The 19588-nt window shown below is 43.7% G+C and overlaps 1 protein-coding gene across 4 annotated transcripts in view; it reads right to left on the bottom strand.

Annotated features, from left to right (window-relative positions):
* The window catches only part of TMEM94 (transmembrane protein 94), a 50724-nt gene that overhangs the window by 29931 nt on the left and 1205 nt on the right, over window positions 1-19588 (bottom strand). For 2 of the 4 annotated variants that reach the window (XM_053960409.1, XM_053960407.1), the window contains exons 1-3: window positions 7904-8035; window positions 1079-1198; window positions 277-404 (exon numbers count right to left, since the gene is read on the bottom strand). In XM_053960409.1, coding sequence (XP_053816384.1) covers window positions 277-404; window positions 1079-1198; window positions 7904-7957 — 302 coding nt within the window. In that variant the 5' untranslated portion in view covers window positions 7958-8035. Of the gene's footprint in view, window positions 1-276; window positions 405-1078; window positions 1199-7903; window positions 8041-12410; window positions 12538-19588 lie in introns of those variants that run through there. The other 2 variants (XR_008434201.1, XM_053960408.1) reach the window with 2 other exon arrangements.

Consider the following 19588-nt stretch of genomic DNA (forward strand, 5'->3'; position numbering starts at 1 on the left):
CTTCCTAACTATGATAATGCCTTAGGAGTATTAAATATCTAGGAATGATGTAGAAAAAAAAGCCCTCGGTCTCTCCTATTAGAAGTAGAATTAAGTTGGCTGAAGTTCTGTGGAAGGGATTGATAGGAAATAACCAGTGTGAGTATGCTGACATCTAGGTATCTAGTTAGAATGAGGGACAACACTTATGTTAATCACAGACAGTACAGGCAGTACAGACAGTACTAGGATGATATAAAACCACCACCTTGCTTCAGTTAAGGAAGTTTTGCTCACCTCCCCTGTGGCTGGCTCCCATAGCAGCACAGCAGCAACAGCACTGCCAGCAGCATCAGAGACGCACCAGGCCAGTGGAAGCAGGAGCAGCGGTTACCATGGTACAGGAAACTGCTCCTCCACACCTCCTGCAAAGGGAGAGCAGCAGGCAGTCAGTACTCATGGAATACAGAGCCAGACGTTTGGAAAAGCAGAGTGAAAAAGGGCGAAGACAGCAGCTGGTGCTCCAGGGAGAACAGAACTTTGCAAAACTCCTGAATACAACACAGAGCATCCCAGATCCATTGTGTGAATCCTTCAGCACCAATGGATATTCAGCTGGTGAGTCTGGGTGAACACTCTCTGCTGTTCTCTTGATTGGAAGAATGAAAAGGCGTCTGTGCCAGGCTGTCCCATTGTCACTGACCAGCCAAGGAACACTTTCAAACACTGTGCATAAACACTGGCACTTTGTATTCAACACACATCCCAGGCAAACATGGTGGACAAGGGGAGACTGTTGAGCTTCACAGTTCTTTTATCTCCACCTGAGATGGACCCTCTAAGCTCACTGCCCTTAGTGGCTCTTGAAGTCCCGAGATCCTTCACAGGGCAAGAGGCATCTTCCAACAGAGCTTTGGCTTCCAACACAGCTTTTTGCTCACAGAAACTCACCCTTAGATTTCTTGCTTTGTTCCCAAGAACTTCAGCAGTTCTACACCTGGACACTCTGGGGGGGAATGCAGCCAACTTCTGTTTAGCTCTCATCTTTACTTTGAGAAGGGGAGACCAAGTGCCCAACTTGTGCTGTTTGGTGCCTCACCTTCCACGAAGACCCTTTTTTCCGTTCCTTCTGATGCCCCTCCAGCAGAGCTGACAGTTGGTCTCTTAGGATCGTGAGGGCTTTCTTTGTGGTAAGGCCCAAACTTGAGGTCATCTCATCCTGAAGTGCCAGAAAAATAAACTGGTTAGTGCTTCCCTATTTTCCTTTTAGGCTTTTTCCTGGTGGCTGACAGAGCATGTGACTGTGAATGCCCTGCACTCATCATCACCAGCCTGATTCTCCATTTTCCTGAAATCATCTTCCCTCCTGTGAATTTTAGACTGCTGGCTGGAATTAGAGCACTTAGATAGTATCAAGTAAACAAATCAGTCCTGACTGTGCTGATAAATACTTTATCAAAGCACAATACCAAGTCATTTCTGTGAAACAAGATCTAATCAGCAGAGGCTGAGGACAATACAAACAGAGGTTATGCAGGCTTGAACTGGTATCAGCTTGTAGAGACAACAGAACACAGTTATGGTATAGGATGATACAGGATTAATGTTGCTAGCAATAGTAAAAACTAAGTAGTAGAATATCCACAATTCAAAACAAGAGTGGTGGAATTTCCACAATACTTGCTACAGATTTCTGTTTGTGAGTCCTGCCTCTGTGGCTACTTTGATGCAGAAGTTCCCAGATTTAAATGCTAGGCCATAGATCAGTTCAGGACCAGACATGACCCCACCATCAACTCCTCCTTTTTCAAGAGCAAACATTGGAGTTTTAAGTGCTGAACTGCAAGGGAGACATTTGGACTTGCAGGAAGCACAGAGTTCACAGCACTGCTCCCTCAGTACTCATCAAAGACGCAACAATCCCAAAGGACTCATCCCGGGAGTGTGCCATAAGGAAAACGCTGCCATAAGATGCTGGTAACAACAAAGTGCGGTAAGCACTTGCATTTCTGGGCCAGAAGCATGAGCAGTTTCTTTCAAATCACAGATTGCAGTGAGATACTGTGGGCACCAGATCATTGACAGCAAATCAACAGGGAAGAACAGGCAGGTGTCCATGAGAGGGCTACAGCAGGGAACTGCTAAATAAAGGTTCTCATGGGCATTTCATGTTTTAATACAAACACACTGAGCATGTACAGCATACAGGATATCCTGCATATAGAAATGTTCACGTGTGTCATACTGTGCCCAGAGTACAGAACTACTGAACACAAACAGGCAGGAAGTTTGTCCCTCCTGTCCCCAGCAGTGTGACACAGCCCAGAGCTCAGGCAGGAGCTGCAGCTCTTCCTACTCTCATAGCCCTTCCCAGCCCTGCCAAACCCACCGTGGTCTCAAACTGCAGCAGTTCTGCTCCTCAGGAGCTGCTTGCACACACCCAGCTTTGCAAGTGCAGCTTGGCTCTGATCTGTTCTTCCTGTTCCTTAACTGCATGGTTTCGTGATGAACATTTACTGGAAACTAATCTTGGACTTCAGACTCATGCCCAGTCGCAGCATTGATGGTCCAATCCAAAACTGTAACAGTGTTGAGGAATAGAACATAAATTCTCTTTCAAATACCATCTACTACACACACTCTCCCCACCTATCAGAGACAACCTGAAACAGCAAATTCTGTCCAGGCAGAGTCCAGCAATGCTGCTTTAGCTGCACTTTCACAGAACTAAAAATAATCCTGCTGCAGTTTTCATTCTCTGTGTCAGTTTTAAGAATAGAGGAAGCAGTTCTGTGTTGTTCTTGGAAGCAGCCCAGGTAACATCAGCACAGAACTAAACATATGAGTGTCTCAAAGACTCCCAGAGGAGAAGATGGCAGTGGAGCTGGCACCAGCCATGCTGCTGCACCGCAGAGTGCTGCAAACAGGAGTGGTGTCTGAGAACAACACCGAGCAAGGCACAATCAGGCTTCTCTCTCTTGTCTGACTGCTGCCTGTCCAGGGCAGAGCGAGGCACCCACAAATGTATAAATCCTCTCCAACATGGGGAAAGCAGACAAATAAAACACACAGAATGAAAGGCAGCAAAAATAATAGGGACTTGAACTGAAAAGCAAAGTCTGCTTAGACACTGAGCTGGTTCCAATGGACTCATCAAGAGCTACAGAAGTAACAAGAGGAAAGCTGCACTTAATGCCAACATCTACTACAGCCACACAGTGCCTGGAAAGAGGAACTCCCACTGCAGGCAGTGAGCACAAAAAGGCAGCAAACCCAGAGGTAATCTAAAAAGGTTCCTGAAACACTTGCACACCTGCTCCAGACTTTACACAGGAGTTACCGGTTTGGCACAGTGTCAGTCAAGATAAGGGCAGCCACAAAGGGACGTGGCTGTAGCAGGTCACAAAGGACAAGCGCAGTGTGGCAGGGCTGGGGAAGAGGAAGGGCAGGAAGGGCAGGAATTGTTAAACACCCATCCTGACACTTAGACCATAGAGTATTTGGCAAAGGAGGCAGAGCCAGTCTGGTAAACAAACACTGTAATACTGTGAGTGAGGGTAGCTGGGGGCACTGGGGTAACCTGCTGTGGGTGAGCATCAAGGGAAAGAGCCTGGGACCCAAATGAAAGGGACAGGCAAGAAGAGCCACCATGAGCTCCTGGCAAGGGGCAGCTCCAGGTTTTCGAACAAAAGCTGCCCTGCTAAGTCATCAACTGCTAATGAGGCATTTTTCAAATGCCCTTAAGTAAACCTTTCCAGCCTTTCATCAGCTGCAAGTGCTCTTCCTGCCACAAACCAGGAAGTGAGCACCCCAAGGTGAAGAAGCTGTTCACAGGAGGTGTCAGTTCATTAATAAAAAACCTCAACATTCACATCTTTGCTTTGGAAAGTTATGCTCAAAGAGAAAGCCGCTAATTTTCAGGTCCAAATAGAAACAGCAAGACACCTTCCCACCCAGCTGCCTTAGCATAGGGCTTCCTCTGAAGAACAACAAAGAAAGAGCAGACAGTAAATTCCAGGTTACAGTGAAAGCAAACCTCTGATGGGTATCAGAAGGCATTTTAAAAGGCTGTACTTTCCTTTTGCCTGTGCCTAAAGGCAGAAAGTCCTAAGGACAAAATGAGAAGTTGCTTCCTCCTTTGCCCTGGAGAGCACAGGAGCCTCTAAGTGCACTAAGGGCTCCTCTGGAGCTGACCTGGCCATCCCAGCCTCAGTGTGAGAGGCATGGCTGGAGCCAGGTAAAAAGGGGGTTGTTGCATCTTCTGCTTTGGGATATTAGGGCTCTCAAGAGTTGTGATCTATGGGATGGTTGTTAGAGGGAAAACAGTGCAGGACATTTCTTTTGTGCATGTGATTTTATTTTCTAAAGGCAACGAATGTGCTGAAGTGTGGACTAGATGGGAACACGAAAAGATGTGTGAATTTCTCCACTCGTAGTAAATATTCTACACGTTAAATTACTGCTTAGCTTGCCTGAAAACATTAGGAAAAGGGAAGCTGAGACACATTTTGCAAATGCCCAGGGTTAGGGGCTGGTTTGGCTCTTCAGGAAGGAAACAAGAAGCAGTTCAGAGGCAGGAGTTGAGGAGTCACAGAATCTATAGACTCTTCTTTGTCTTGTCCTTTCAGTTGACCCTCCAGAGTTTGACAGGGGTAAATAAGTTGTCAAATACCCAGGAGCTTATTTAAATCCACAGCTTTGCCTGGCTCATGGCAAATAGGTTTTCCTTGCCTTCCTCAGGAGTTGCAGGAGCATTTTCAGGCTGATAGGCAGGAAAAATTTTCTGATTTTTTCTCCCACAACATGAAGTTGTTCCCGAGCAACACCACCTACCCATGTCTACTTCCTGCAACCCACCTCCATCCTCACATAAATTCACCACTGAGCTCTCTTCCTAAAATTCCAATCTTGCTCTTTTACACATAGAATCATTTAAAATTACCTTAAAAGTTTATCAGCCATCTCACACTCTCTGCTACCTGACGAAAGACAGAGGTCTTGCAGCTTCTTTCCAGAGAAACAAAGAAGTAGATCCCAGAATGGGTACAGAGAAATGGACACAAAATATTAATATATTTCAGTCCTCTTATATTTTCTCACAGCCATTACACATCCATAGTAGCATATTTATTTGTTGTACTAGTAAATGTTGATATAATATGTGCCAAATATTTTTTTTAATAATACAGGAATACAAATATTCCCTGCTTTCCAGAGCAAAGTGGGTTGAATCATCCTCCATCCTCTGTGGATTCAGTCCCTTGCAGAATAAGGGATTCTCACAAAGACTGCTGTACACTTGAGTGTAATTGCCTTTACAAAGACTGTTTAAGTAAATAAGTGAACAGAATACAAAATATTTGCTACAAGTTTCAATTCTCATAGACTGTAGATCCACCCCTCTGATTCAGAGTGGTTGAAAACCCCTGCAGACTCTTTCCCTCTTTCCAGGCTGCACTCACTAGGCTCCTTTTATAACACCTCTACTCAACTGCTTTTTAGATCTAAACAGCTGGAGGTGGGAAACTGGGCAGCAGAATGTTCTTCCTTTTCCTGACAGCTATTTTGCATTCCTTAGCAGAAAAAGGAGGCAGTTTTTAATTTAACAATGACACTTTGCAGGTGATTAATCTACTTCAAGGATTACGCTTCCTGAAATGTAAGCATTATTCACAGGTTCAAAAACACAAAATAAGGAGTAAATCCACCAAATATATTTGCATTTATTACTGTAAGTTGGATTCTTGCTTAGGGTAAGTCACAATATGGCACAAAGTGGGGTTCTGGGTCTGAGCAGAGAGGATGACAGACATCAAAATACATGACAAACACACTATTTCTTCAGGTAGCATTTCATACAGCAGCCTAGTGTTAGAGAGGAATTTATTCTTGTTCTACAGCAAATCACCAATCAGGATGCTACAGCTCCTATACATTTGCAGCTGCTGACTTAGTGCTCAGACTGCCTGAAATGGCTCATCCCTGCTACAGAGTGACACAGATGGAACCAGCAGGGCCAATCCATCTGTCAGTCTGGGCAGAAACTTCCCTTTATTACCCCATCCTTGGTCCCAGTCTTGCTTTCTGCCTTTCTTGGTGCTCTCCTGGCTACTTTTTCTAAGAGATCAGACTCCCTGAGTCCAGGCAAGAATGTTTCTCTAGTGACCCAGGCTACATCCATCATCCCCCTGACACACTCCTATTCCATGGGATGAACTTTTGATTAAGACTCTGGACTGTCAGGACTGCTGGATTCTCTAATTCCTTCTGCCACTGGTTTCTGCATGACAGTGGGAAAATCAAGATACTCCTCTATGACTTAGTTTCTCATTCTGTGATGGGGCTACCAACTCCCCACCAACTGTTGTAATTGTGAAGATTGTAACATTCACCAGCCCACATGAACGCTACTGGAAAGCTCAGGAAAAAGAAAATGTATGTTGATATCTGCACAATTCAGGCAGCTCCACCAAGCAGACCATACTCTGTGGGAACCACTGCCTTTGAACCTGGACATGCTGTGAAAAGCACCAGAAGGCATGAGGAACACCGCTATTAAACTAGGTTTGAATGCACCTGACATTAGCTTGGCAGCCTCAGCTTAGCTGTTGGTGGTCTCAAATCAAGTGAAACAAGCAGAGTCTTCAGCACAGCAGTGCCCAAGTTAATGGAGAGAGCAGTAGACAGCAACTGTCCCCTCCCTGCCCCATGCAGCCCAAGATGAAAGGCAGCCCAGACCTCCCACTGCCCCTGCACAAAAGAACCCCCCAGTTGGGTAACTGGGTGTCTGCAGGGGCTCCAGTGTGGATGCTTTGAGGCTCACTAACAGGGCCTGCAGATTCCCCCTGCAAAAAGACGGAGCTGCAGGAGCACAGAGCTCTGAGATGTGGCCAAAGCAGCGCTCGCCAGCCTGAATCACTGATGCACTGTGCTGTGCACAGGGTCCATTTTAATCCATGCAACAGCATCCACATTTTATGCTCTCCATAAGGCATGGAGTAAAGATGCCAACAGGCACAATCAACTTCTCTACACAGGTAATGCAAAGCCCAGCACTTTGCTTCTCCCCAGCAGGAGCCCAGCAGCAGAGAAAGAGGCAGATGCTCCCGTGGAAACAGCCCAATCTGGAATTGTACATTCCTCTGTCCATCCCTTCAGTTCTCTTTGGAGCAACAAATCCCCAACCATAGTTACCTGTCCCACCAGGCTGCTAGCAGGAAGAGACAGGATCTATGCAGTGTTTTGAAGCACTACACAATTATTAAGCTTTAATTACTGTAATTTAGCCAGTTGCATTACTCCTCCAAGTTCAGAGAGCAGTTAGGAGTCTGTATTTATCCTGGCTTCAACACACAGCAGTGCTTTATGCCAGTGCAGAGCTCCCTCCAGGGAATGCTAATGCCCCCCCCCACCTCCAGAGGCGAGCGATGCTCAGAAATCCACAGAACTTCAGTGCATCTTTCATCCCCTTGATAGTTTTCTTCCCATCCCCACTTTTTCAGCTGAAGACTTTGGGGACCAAAGCGATGATCCAGGCTGGCAGGTACACTGCCGGACGGATCCCACAGGGATAAGGAGGTTCAACAGTTACAGATCAAAGCCTATAGCCTAGTAGCAACAGACAAATTTAAGCCATGAAGCAGAGGGGCAGAGAAGCAGGAGTCAGCAGCTAAAATCCTGTGTGGATCTTCCTATTGGTCCTGGGGTTAAAACTGCAGTTTAAAACAGTTTCTTTTCCCCATCACCACCAAAAACAAGCTATTCCCTAGCTAAAATCATCACTCTCTGTTTCATGTCCTGCCATAACCTCCTTCCCCCAAAACCTCAAAGCTCTTCATGCCCCATCACATCAGGCAGGATGCAGACTAGGGAGGGAGACAGGGAAAGCCATTTTGAAATTAAATGTTAAGGGAGAGGAACTTACTTTGCGACATTTGCCTTGGTGGGGGATCCAAAGATCAGCCTGTTTGAAGAGCATCTGGGCTAAATTCCTGCACCACTTCCCCAGCAACTTGCACTGCTGCTGCTCTCCAAAAATGACAGAGCAAAGAGGGAGAGGGAGCAAGATTGTGCAGAGCCCAGCGCCGCAGAGAATGAGACAGAAGCAGCAGAGTGAAGCACCAGTCTGCTGATTAATTCAGCCTGCTTCCAGTCACACTGCAGATCCAGCAAGGAGGTGGCGGATGGGGGTGGGGGATGAGGGAGGATGAGGGATGGAAATAGGGGGAGAAAAAAGCAGAGAGGGAGGAAAGTTTGCCCAGGATAGCACCAGATGTCTGTAAGAATAGTTCATTCATCAGATGGAGGCAACACAGTGAGGATCCCTGGGCTCACTTCCATATACATGCACAGGAAGGAATGATGCTGACAGACAGGGGTCTGTGCAAAAGCAGATGGCAAATTAGGTAGGACAAAGTGCTATAAAATATACTACAGGAAGAAACACCTGAGTAGGCATGGAAAAATTGAGACCAAGAGACCCTGGAATACTAACTGCCCCACGGATGACTCCACAGCTTTGGATTCAAGCTCAATTCAAAAATATAAGTATTTGTTATTTAAAGAAGTTCAGATGGTTAGAGGTCCCATCTGAAGTGTTCCCTCCCTCTTCTCTTGTTGATAAAGAATGCTGCAAAAGCCCCTCTCAGCATCCCATATTCATCCTGAGCCACACAATCGGAACTAAAAGGTGCACATAAATTCACCATAGCCATTCCTGGGGCTCCACATTTACCTGGGCATGGTAAACAGAAGGCAAAGGATAAGTGTAGACAGGGCAGGGCTGGGTGGAAAAACAACAAGGGAATAGAAAGGTGAAGAAGGAATGAGCCTTCTCTTTCATGCTCATCTTTTGCAGGAATGTTTCCTTCCCACTGTTGAAGGGATGCACCTTTATAAGTGAGTTTTTATTTAGCTCCTACTTCAGTGCTGTCCTAATTATGTCTGGGGCTTCCTAGCTCTGCAGAGCAATCACTAAAACAACTGCTTTCATTCCACACAGAAAGGGGTAAAGAACTGGCCCAGCCAAACACCACCTCAATAGCTTGCCAAGGATTACAGCTGCCTGGTACCAAACAGGCAGTACAGGCACTGCCAAGGCTTCCAGTCTCAGCATATTGTGCAGCTCTGAAAACCACGTACAGATGTCAGGACTCATCTACCCTACCTGGACAAGCTCTTCACTTCCTTTCCTTTCCTTTTCTGAGGTTCAAATGCCTCATGAGGCACAGCCCATATTCTGCATTTTAAGCCAGAAGGGCAGAGATTAAGTGGCCTCAATATTCACAATAAACTCAACACAGGGTCTGGTTATCCCCTGTGTATTGGCACTGAGTTACATATGGGTGTGTAATCTCACAAAGCACCCAGAGCCAAAGCTGAAGGGAAGCAGACGCTTTGTAATTATTTAATGTAACTTCAGGAGAAAGCAGAAGAGAGAAAGAGGCAAAACACCCTTTATCCTTCTGTAGGGCATTTTGTTTCCTAGACAACAATTTTATATTGAACCCTCACACAACATGCTTGTAAGACCTCCTCTTTATTACAGTGCTTGCTGATTTGTTTCCCATGGCTTTGTACCTGTTGGAGACTTGAATGAAAGTGAATAAAACTTGCTTATGCAATACCAGGAACAATTCTTGTGCTTCATGCAGTTAGAGATCCCAACCTCAAAACTCCAGCTTTGGTCATGGACACAAATGGCATTGGATCAAATTGCTGCTTCTTGTTTACCCCACTGCTGAGAGACCTTGCTCTAATGTGTTTTGTGTAGGGCAGTAATTTGTACTATCTAGCTTCCTTCTAATATCAACTGGTATCAGAAATTGCATCTGGATGTGCATTTGTGCATTAAATAATATAATGAAAGAGCAAAAGACAAAAACTTGGGATCTGAAGATAAAACTGGGACTTGAAATAGAAGGCTGAGTATAAAGGCAGGGACTGACATATACAAAATCTGCAGAATAAATGAGAGACACCTGTGGAAAAAGGATCAGTTTGTGAAAAAGCCCTTGGAAGAAGAGCTGAGCTTTAAGAGAACAGCAGGGAATAAACACAGAGATATAGTCACTGGCAGGATGAGAAGTGGCAAAGGACTTGGGCTACTTTTCAGTCCAAAGGTAGGACTGTATCTGTTGTTAGGCAACCTGGAACAAGGACCAACAGTGCTGGAGCAATGTGGAGCACAGCACTGGCTCCCTGAACATGTTTCCATGCTCTGGCCAGGAGGCACTGTGCTGTATCCAGGCTGCAGCAATTACTCTGGGACAATACAGCTCAGTTGTTATGGGTAACTGTGGAATGAATGATGTCAATAATTTTTATTAGTTGTGTGGCTGCAAATCCAGCCTCTGTCTAATGCAACTCAAACTCAGAAGCTTCCCACTCTCCTGTGGCAATCAGTGCTGCTCTCTTGGTATGTGCTGAGTGGTCTTGGAGCAGAGATTCTGGCACCTTTCAGAAGGATTAAATTCACTTCAGAAATACACAGAAAGTTAAAAAGTCACAGGAGGAGGAGAAAGAACAAGATATCAGCACATTTAATTTAAGAAGAGTACTCTCTGCCTTTCTCTATGGTGTCTGGCTTCTGGCAAAAACTGGAAGGCAGCCTGCATTACACCAGACAAACTCTGATCCTCAGCCATTCCTGACAAGGGAACTTATCAGCCAACTGGAGCCAGAGGACAAGTCTCTCATCTGAGTGACAGATGTCTGTGCTGCAGCAGTACTCTGAGCACATCTCCTGCTCCAGGAGTACTAACTCTCCATCACACACATATATTGCAGAGATTGCTTTCAGCCAGATTTGGGACTGATGTTTTCATGTGGGTTCATTTTATTTTTAGCATTTTAAAATAAACCTAGCACATCAAACTTACTGCTGAGGTTACAAAGCAGGTTAATTTGTTCCCTTATCACTGTGTATGTGTCCAAGTTCTTCACTTTGGGAAGGAAGATGGATTCCACCTTAGATGGGGTGGAACAAGGATCTGCAATATTAAAAAAAAAAAAAAAAGCAAACTCCTTAGCACCAAATAATAATAATTACAGAATGGTTTGGATTGAAAGGGACCTTAGTTCCAGGCCCACTCCTTGAGGTTGCTAACAAGTATAAAATCATGGTCTTTCCTCAGAATCCAAACAAAGTAAGTTGTAAAATGCAGTTTTATGTATCTGTGGGTTTTTTAAATTCCTATTTAAAAGACTGTGGTCATCTCTCGCCTTCAGTTTTAATACCCATTCAGAAAGGAGGGATAAAAAATTTCAAGAAGTCAGGAGAGGAGGTTAGGACTTGAGAACACCATGATTCCCCCTGTAACCTCCTTGTCAGGACACTTTCCTAATAGGCCTTTTAAAGGTCTATTACAATACTGTCCATGCTGCTGCCTGTCCAGCAATTTGGTATGATCTTCCTGCACTGTACAATGGAGAATGTCATATGAGAAAGGTGAGCCAAATATAGTGACCTACAGTGAAAGTGTCCCCACTATGCCCTGCTCTCTTTGGTGCTCTCAGATCCTACACAGAACATTCTCCTCCACACAGTGCTAAGTGCATCATCTCTTAAAATGATCAATACCAGATTAGCCCCGATGTCATTAACAAGAGAACAATTGTCTTCATTGGAATGTTAACTCCACGGTGATAAAGCTATTTGATATAAAACAACATAGGTCAAACACATCCTCTGAGCACTCCAGAACCAAAAGGTTGCGGCAGAAGTGAGCCCAGGCCTTCCTGGTCTAGCACAGCTCAGAGCAGAAACCCAGAAAAGAAGCAGCTGAGCAGGCAAGTGCCAGAGCTGATGTGAAAAACTGCCCTTTAAAAGTCACTTACACTGCTGTAGTATCTTTTGGTCTAGGTGAGTCATTATTTTGCACTAATGAACACAACCATTTCTCACTGCTGCAAACAAAACAGCGAGGAAAGGATGCATGGAGAAAACAGAGACAGCCAACAGACAAAAGCTCAAGTGTAGTGGGGAAAGGGACACCAAAGAGAAAAGCCAAGACTGTTCTCTCACCAGAGCTGGCTGAGACCTCAAGTTACCATCAGCAAAACTGGACTCAGATGATTTAATTGCCCTGGTTTATTTAAAAAATCTTTTCAGTGAATTCAGCCTTTCAAGTAAAGCCAAGTTGAGTGTCCATGGGAATGGAGCCCCAGCTTAGAGCTCAAAAGAGAGAACTGCAGGTGTGACAGAGGACACCCCACCTGTGCTGTTCCACTGTGGTGCCTCAGTCCCACCCTGCAAAGGATTTCCCTGCTGACACAGGGATGTGAAGGTAACACAACTCTCAACTTCGATACTAACCATGGATTATACCACTATATAATAGCGCCACCGGGTGAATCTTGACCCAAAATAATAAAGACATTTAAAAGGACTCAACACTTAAGTTGGGTGGGACTGTTATCAGCAAACCTACCTGACACTTCTCCTTGAGGTCCATGGCTGTGCAGTTCTGTAAGCATGTCCAGCAAAAGGAGACTGCTCCTCAGGAGAGAATGTCTCCGAGGTAGGGAAGAGCTTGGCTACATTTACCACATCACCATCTGCAGAAACAGAAGAGGAAGAAATCAAGTCTCCCACATTGCTTCCTTTAGGATAAGAAAGTGACGAAATTCACAAAATTCAAGTTACAGGATCAGTCTTTAAAAGGAGAACTAGGGAGATCAAAGTCCTTCTAATAGTGCATCAACCCACCCCGTAACTCAGAAGTTGTTCGCTTAACTCTCCCCAAAATCTGACATCCATAGACAAATTAAGTTCCCTGCAGTGCAGAGTAAGAGTATGACTGTAGTCCTGACAGGCTTTTGGGCAAGCCTCCAGAAAAAGGCTGACAAAGCTTGGATTCCACCAGGTGTTGGAGCAAACTGTCACCCACAGCTAGTTGTCTCATTACTCTTATCTACCAGGAGCTTTGTCCAGCTAATCTCCAATGGAGCCAGCAATAATGATTCTTCCATTTGCTGAATATCACATCCAACCTTTGACAAGGCTGTGCTGCTGGGCGGAGCTGGGCGGAGCATGATCACCAGTAAGTAGGGCAGAACTCCTAAAAACATTGCCAGATGACTATGGATCTAGGCCTTTTCTCTCTTCAGCAAAAGTGGAACTCTAACAGAATTGAGGAGCTCTAGAATTTATATTCTTCTAACTCACTCTCCTCTACTTCCTATGGCACAAATTTCTTCTCCTTCCACAAAATGTCTTTTTCTGGTGTACATTGCTCCAAAGGTCTCACTTACATATAAACACAACATGATACTGTAAGATTATGCTATGATTGTCTTGGGAAAGTCTTTCTGTTGGCTAATAAATCCTGGTTCTATTTTTTAGTATCACACAGAAGCTCAGGACTTGGATATATCCTTCTCCTAAATCCAAATAAAAAAGGAAGCAGCTAGATATGCAAATCAACCCAAACCACCCACACACCCCCTAGATATAATGGGACTGGCCTTTGCCAGCTGAGATTTACTACCCTTGTTTATACAACACTACCTTCTTCAAAGAAGGATTCTGGAGATTCCATCCTTGTGGCAGTCAGCTACTACACAGCTCTGACCATGCTGTCTAACTTCAAGGAAAAAAAAGAAAAGGCATCCAAAAGCTTACTCAGAAAGCCACTCTGTCCCACTCTGCAGTTAGGTAACAGTATTTTCTCTCCTGCAGGCAATCCTGCACCTGCATTCTGGGGGAGAAGGAGCAGACATTCAATATTCAGAGTGCTAGTTATCAAAGGCCTGCCTGCAGAATCACAACCAGCACCTTCAAGTGCCATTTTCTGGCTGCCAGGCTGGTTGGCATGAGCCACTAGGCTGGACTCTGCCCTACTTTTCTGTTCTGTGACCCTTTCAATGTGCACACAATGAGGGAATAAAAGTTATTTTCAGTCACTTCATATCCCTGCCAGGCCAATTAGCAACTAGAAAGAGAAGATCAGACAAAGTTACTGGAGTGAATCTGACAAAGAGCTCCCAGCAAAGGGTTGGGAGTGGGAAAGAGGAAAAAGTACTTTTGTGTGTTTGCACACAGCAGTTTATAGCCTTAATATCTTGCCTTTAATTTGAGAGTGACTTCTGTATAAGGGAAGGCAAGACAATATGATTTTACGGAGAAAACAGTCACTAACAATAAAAGGACTAAGATAAATCCATGATCCTTCTTTTTAGTCCCCTCCAAGATAAGATTTATTAGTTGATCTACTGATGCTCTCACTTGTTCAAACAAAACTAAGAGCCTGAATTTCTCTCTGGATCTGGATTTCAAAAGCATCCAGCAGGGGTGGGTGGCTATGGCTAGAGGGCAGGAGGCTGAGCTGGGCAGGAGGCAGGATTTCTGCACTGCCCTCAATGACATTCTGGTTCTGGCAGCAAATTGAAATGTGATCCTGAATGCAAAACACGCCATTCCCTAAAGTTCACAGCACATCATCTGCATGCTTAGGAACACCACCCTGGAGTCCTTCAGTGCTAGGAAGCAGGAAACATACCAAGGGTGTTAAAAATACAAAGGACTGGCTGGAAAGAGGGAATATTTCCTGTTTAGAGAAATTCAAAAGCTGTAATGGACAACATAACAAGAGTTTGTGAAAATAATCATTGGTGCACAAAGCACTGCTTCATCATCATAGATGTTCAGGGCTTCTCCAAAATTTGAACACACTGACCAGCCCAGAAACAGTTTAGTTTTTCTCACATCCCTAATTTAAGGTACCAGCAAGTGGTAGACTGTAGATATTTCACACAGAGAAAGCAAGAAGGCAAGTCTTTCCTGTGCAAATCTGAACTAGGAGAATGTTTAATTTTCCAACTTTTAAAAAGGGTTTTCATTTAGAACCAGAAATTCCAAACACAGCTAACCCCGGATAGGTTAGGATGTCTTAGTATTGGGGTAACTGAAGCCAATAGCAAAGACAGGTTAGGATGAAAAATCAACCTTCCTCAATCTCTGCACCTGGACTGGCACTGGAGCCATTGAAGATGTGATTTGCATGCTCTCTTTTAAATGCAGAATATATCAAAATAAAACTGCAATAATTTTGTCATTCCAACTAAACACCTCCCATGTGTTGTAGATGTCGGCAAACCCAATGGGAAGAATAATGATGTCTTAGTTCAGAAGGCTGAATGATTTCTTTATTATAATTATGCTATAATACATTAATATACTATATAAAAGACGATACTAAATACTACATGCTACTTTCTCTATCATATCTAACTACTCACAACTCATGACCCTGTTTGCCAGAGTCCAGACATAGGTGGATCCAATTGGCCATCAGGCCCAAACAATCCACCATGATCCAACCAAATGATCACTCTAGGTAAACAATTCTCCAAACACATTCCACAAGAGAAAAACAAGGAGCAGAATCAGAAATTGTTTTCTCTTTCATTTCTCTCTGTGTACCTTTATGAAAAATCCTGAAAGAGAGAGAAATGTGCTTGCCATACCCATGCATTACAGAGGCTTTGCAAACACTCGGGAAATAGGTTCACACACTGAGGCTGCAGTAACTTAATAAATTCTGGAGGCAGCCTGCAAATCTGCAGAGTTGTGCATCCACTCACTCCTGACTCTGCAAGGTCTTTGTGTGCTCCCCTCCCAAACTCCTCTGTTTCAGGGACTCCTGCAATTCCCACCTCCAATCCTACCCTGATGCAGGGATACTCCACACTCTGGACCTGTCCTAGTTTTGTGCACTGCTATTCCATACTGGAATATCTGCTTCCTTCTGTCCTCTCTGTTCTTATCTCCCTTCTGTCTGCCCAGGCAATTAGTCACGTCGACATGTTACACTCTGCAGGACAGAAATGAAGTGGGACTGCTTTGCCGGGACATGTTGGAGGGTGTCAAATATTCAGCTGCAGACAACCAGAGATGCCTGAAGCTGTGGCTGCTCTAATCAGACACCACACGCTCCCAGCACAGCCAGTTTACCCCTTCCACTTCCCCAGCACACTGCATTCTTCTCAGGATTTTCAAGCCCAGAGCAGTTTGTGAAACTTGGGAATGGCTGGATGTGGTGTTCAAGTGTCATCATGTTGCATTCAGCCTGAAAAATATTTCCAAATCATTGGGCAAGAGTGAAACCCAGGAGAGGGTTCACCAAATAATCCAATGGTAACAGCAAGCCAACTGTCTGGAAGACTTGTATGCCAAACCCAGGCAATGGTTATCCCACAGCTGCGAGGAGAGGTCTGCAACCCAGCTTAGAATATCTCTATTTTACATGATTGAGTGAGTTCTGTGCCTGGGTTGCCATGTGTGTCTGATATCCTTTTTAAACTGGAAAATACATCCACATCCCCCTGCAACTTGTTTCAGTTTGGAAGTGCCCTGAGCAAAGAGCAAGTCTAGTAGCTCAATCTGAGTATCAACAAGTGTTTGGAACATCCCTCTGGACAGCAGAACTTCGCAAGGGTCCATCCACCCTTTTCTTTACCAGATCATCCATCTCTTGAATAACAATGTCTTATGCAGCCAGTGTATTTATATAGGTAAAAATACTATGTCTCAGATTTCCCAAGGATTTAAAATCACTTAACCATCTGTATGAGACAGCAGTGTTGAATTTTAATAAAAAACTATACAGTATGATATATTACCTACCGAACCTATAAAGCAACCAGCAAAAAGAATGATCAGGTAATTATAGAACCTATAGACAGTTGAAAAGAAAAATGTGTTTCAGAAGCTGCTGTCTTTAGGGAGAAAAATAAATCAACCTAATGATACTATTTTCCTTAAAGTGTTCAATCACTGATGCTTTCATGTTATTTACTGAAAATTTCCAACACAGATTAGTCTATGAAAAATGATGGGGGAGTGCGAACATTTCTTGCTGCCAAAAGTGAATTCCTCAAGAACAGAAGCCTGATCTGTCAACCAAGAATAGAAACACAGGGGAACAGATAATAACCAAAAAAAGCAGCTGCCTTGGAGAAAATGGCTTTGATTTGAGCTGATTGTTTTGCTATCAGCAGAACCATACAGTCTTCCTATTCATGAGGAGCTGATGTCTGCCTGATAATTTGCAACATGGGCACATTTGCTGATCTATGGCCTTCCAAAGGTGCATCAAGTGATACTGCCAATTGCTTTGAGACACACTGAGAGCATGGAATAATTACAGCAAGGGAGCTGGCAGACACACTTCTTGGCTTCAGTATCTGCCTGTGAAAAAAGACTTGTCAGAAATTGGGCCAGCTAAACATTCTCTGCCTCAATAACCCCAGACTGCAGATAGGAATATGCATATCTGGTTCAGAGGGAGACTGAAGTAAATTTATTAGTATCTGTAAAGTGAGATCCTCTGAAACAGTGTCATATATATGCTAAGCATTATCAACTCAGTAGCGGTCACATATCTCATTTGAGCCTAGCTATGAAGAATCAAGAGCTGATTTCACACAGTCTCTGCTTCCCTTCCTAAATGACAGGAATCAGAGAGAGGTCTATTCTGCACTGAATCACAAACAGGATTAAACTTGAACTTAGAGTTTGTCATCCATTGCCTCTTGGAGGTGAAATTACTTTTTGTTTAAACCTTACTTGCTGAGAGTTTTCCAATAAAAAATATCTGACTCTTTCCTACTTTCTTCAGCACATTCAGGACTTGCACATTGGACTGTTTCAAAAGAGAGTCATTGCTCAAAATGAAACCTGAGCAACAAAGAGGGAGAAGGGGAGTAGGGAATTGCTTTGGCACAATTTTAAGTCAGACTTTTGCTTTACTTACGAGATTAAGATTGACAAAACAAGGTGTTCCACAAGTGAAAGAATATTTTTATTTTTTTTAAATTTCATTTTGGTGAGCTGAGAAGCAATTATCAAAACAAATATGATCAAAATTATTATAAAGCTAGTTTAATCTATGTTACTGTTTCCACAGGGGTTGATACTATTTCAAATTAAGGTATTGTAAATCTGAGAACTATTTGCTGTGTTCATTTGTCCTTACTTGGTTAAAAAGAAAAAAGAGTGTTTGGGAACTAAAGGATTGCTTTACTTTTTCTGCTTCAGGTAGTGCCTACCATAGAAAGTCACAGCATGTAGAGAGTCCGGATCAAAGTGAAAAATGCAACAAAAGACACAATTCTGAAAGGTGGAAGGGCTCCTACAGCTTCTGTAGAGACAAGACGTTGTGGCAAAATGTCTTGAAAAGAAATTTTTATAGCAAATCTGTGGAAGAATTCACTGCAAAAGTGACAGCTGTCATTCATCATCAGGATATTGTACCCAAGATTGCATAACTACCTCCATTTAAAATTAAATAATACTGAAATGTTAGAAAACCACAAAAAGAAAACGGCACAAAAAAAGTTAAAAAGCTTGCGCTGTATTTATAGGACCTTTCAACATATCAATTTTTGCTGATATACACTGACTCACACAAAAGTGCAGCTTTTCCTCATAATTCTAGATTATAAATAAAGGTCTTGTATTCATAGTTTATAGTAAATACAGGTTAAAAAGCATTCTTACACCAGTGTTTGCCATTTGGAGATATCTGATAAACACTGTGCCAATGGGAAGGTGTTCTCTGGGAGTTTCTAGAGCAGACTCAGCACCTGAAGGCCATTCAGACGAAGCTCAAACACCCAATCCAAGCACAGCACAGTCCTTACCTAGGAAAGACACTTCACAGGTTGTGTATTTTGCTATTCTCACAAGCCCCATGAAAGTTTTATGATGAACACATGTAGGATGAGCCATGTCTAGAAGTAGGGCACTGCCTCATTCTACTGTGAAAGGAAAACAGGAGCTCTCTGCAGCTCCTGAACAATCTTCACCCAGTCTTCACTCAAGAGCATTGCAGAGATCCACAGTGCACTATTCAGTGTTCAAACACATACATTATCACAGATGTGAACCCAACCAATCCAAAGCAAACCCTGCTCCCAACAGTGCACGACAACGCTGCCCAAGCAGGTCATTCTTTTTGGCCAACCCAACCCTTTTGGCCAATGCCAACCTTTTGGCCAACCCAACCCAACCGTTTTGGCCAATCCCCTGTGGCCCCTGGCTCTGCTCCTGGCCAGTCCAAGCCAGACACGGGGGATATAAACCCTCCCAACCCACACCTTCTTAGGGTTGTGTCTCTGCCTGGGGCAGGTTGGTCTGAGTGTTTGCAGTGGCTTCCAGCACCTAATTTGGGTAGGGCTGACAGATCAAGATGTAAACAGAGCTGTAATGTGAAGATTAGAGGACAAAGGCTTGTTTTCTTGCTTCCACCTGCAGCACCAATATTGATTTGCTTGACAACTGAGGCTAGAAGCACTAATATCTTAATCCTCTCATCAGATAAAAAATGCTGGTAAGCTGTTTGATTAAAAGGTCATGGTTAAAAAGAATATTATGTAAATTTTTTTTCAATAAGCTTGACTAAAAGATAGGAAATAAAAACCACTTCTCTAAAGAATAAAGCATATCTTGCACAAAACCAGCACCATGTAGCTATTTCTATGTATGCCTATATTAGGCAGGCTTCTTGGAAAATAAATTTAGTTTGCTTGGTAGGGTATTCAAATTTTACTACATTTGAGCAAGATTAATGCAGTACAGCAGCTGTTGAGTAACAGTTTGTTTACA

The sequence above is a fragment of the Vidua chalybeata genome, chromosome 19 (genome assembly GCF_026979565.1).
Source record: "Vidua chalybeata isolate OUT-0048 chromosome 19, bVidCha1 merged haplotype, whole genome shotgun sequence".
NCBI classification, from domain to species: domain Eukaryota; kingdom Metazoa; phylum Chordata; class Aves; order Passeriformes; family Viduidae; genus Vidua; species Vidua chalybeata.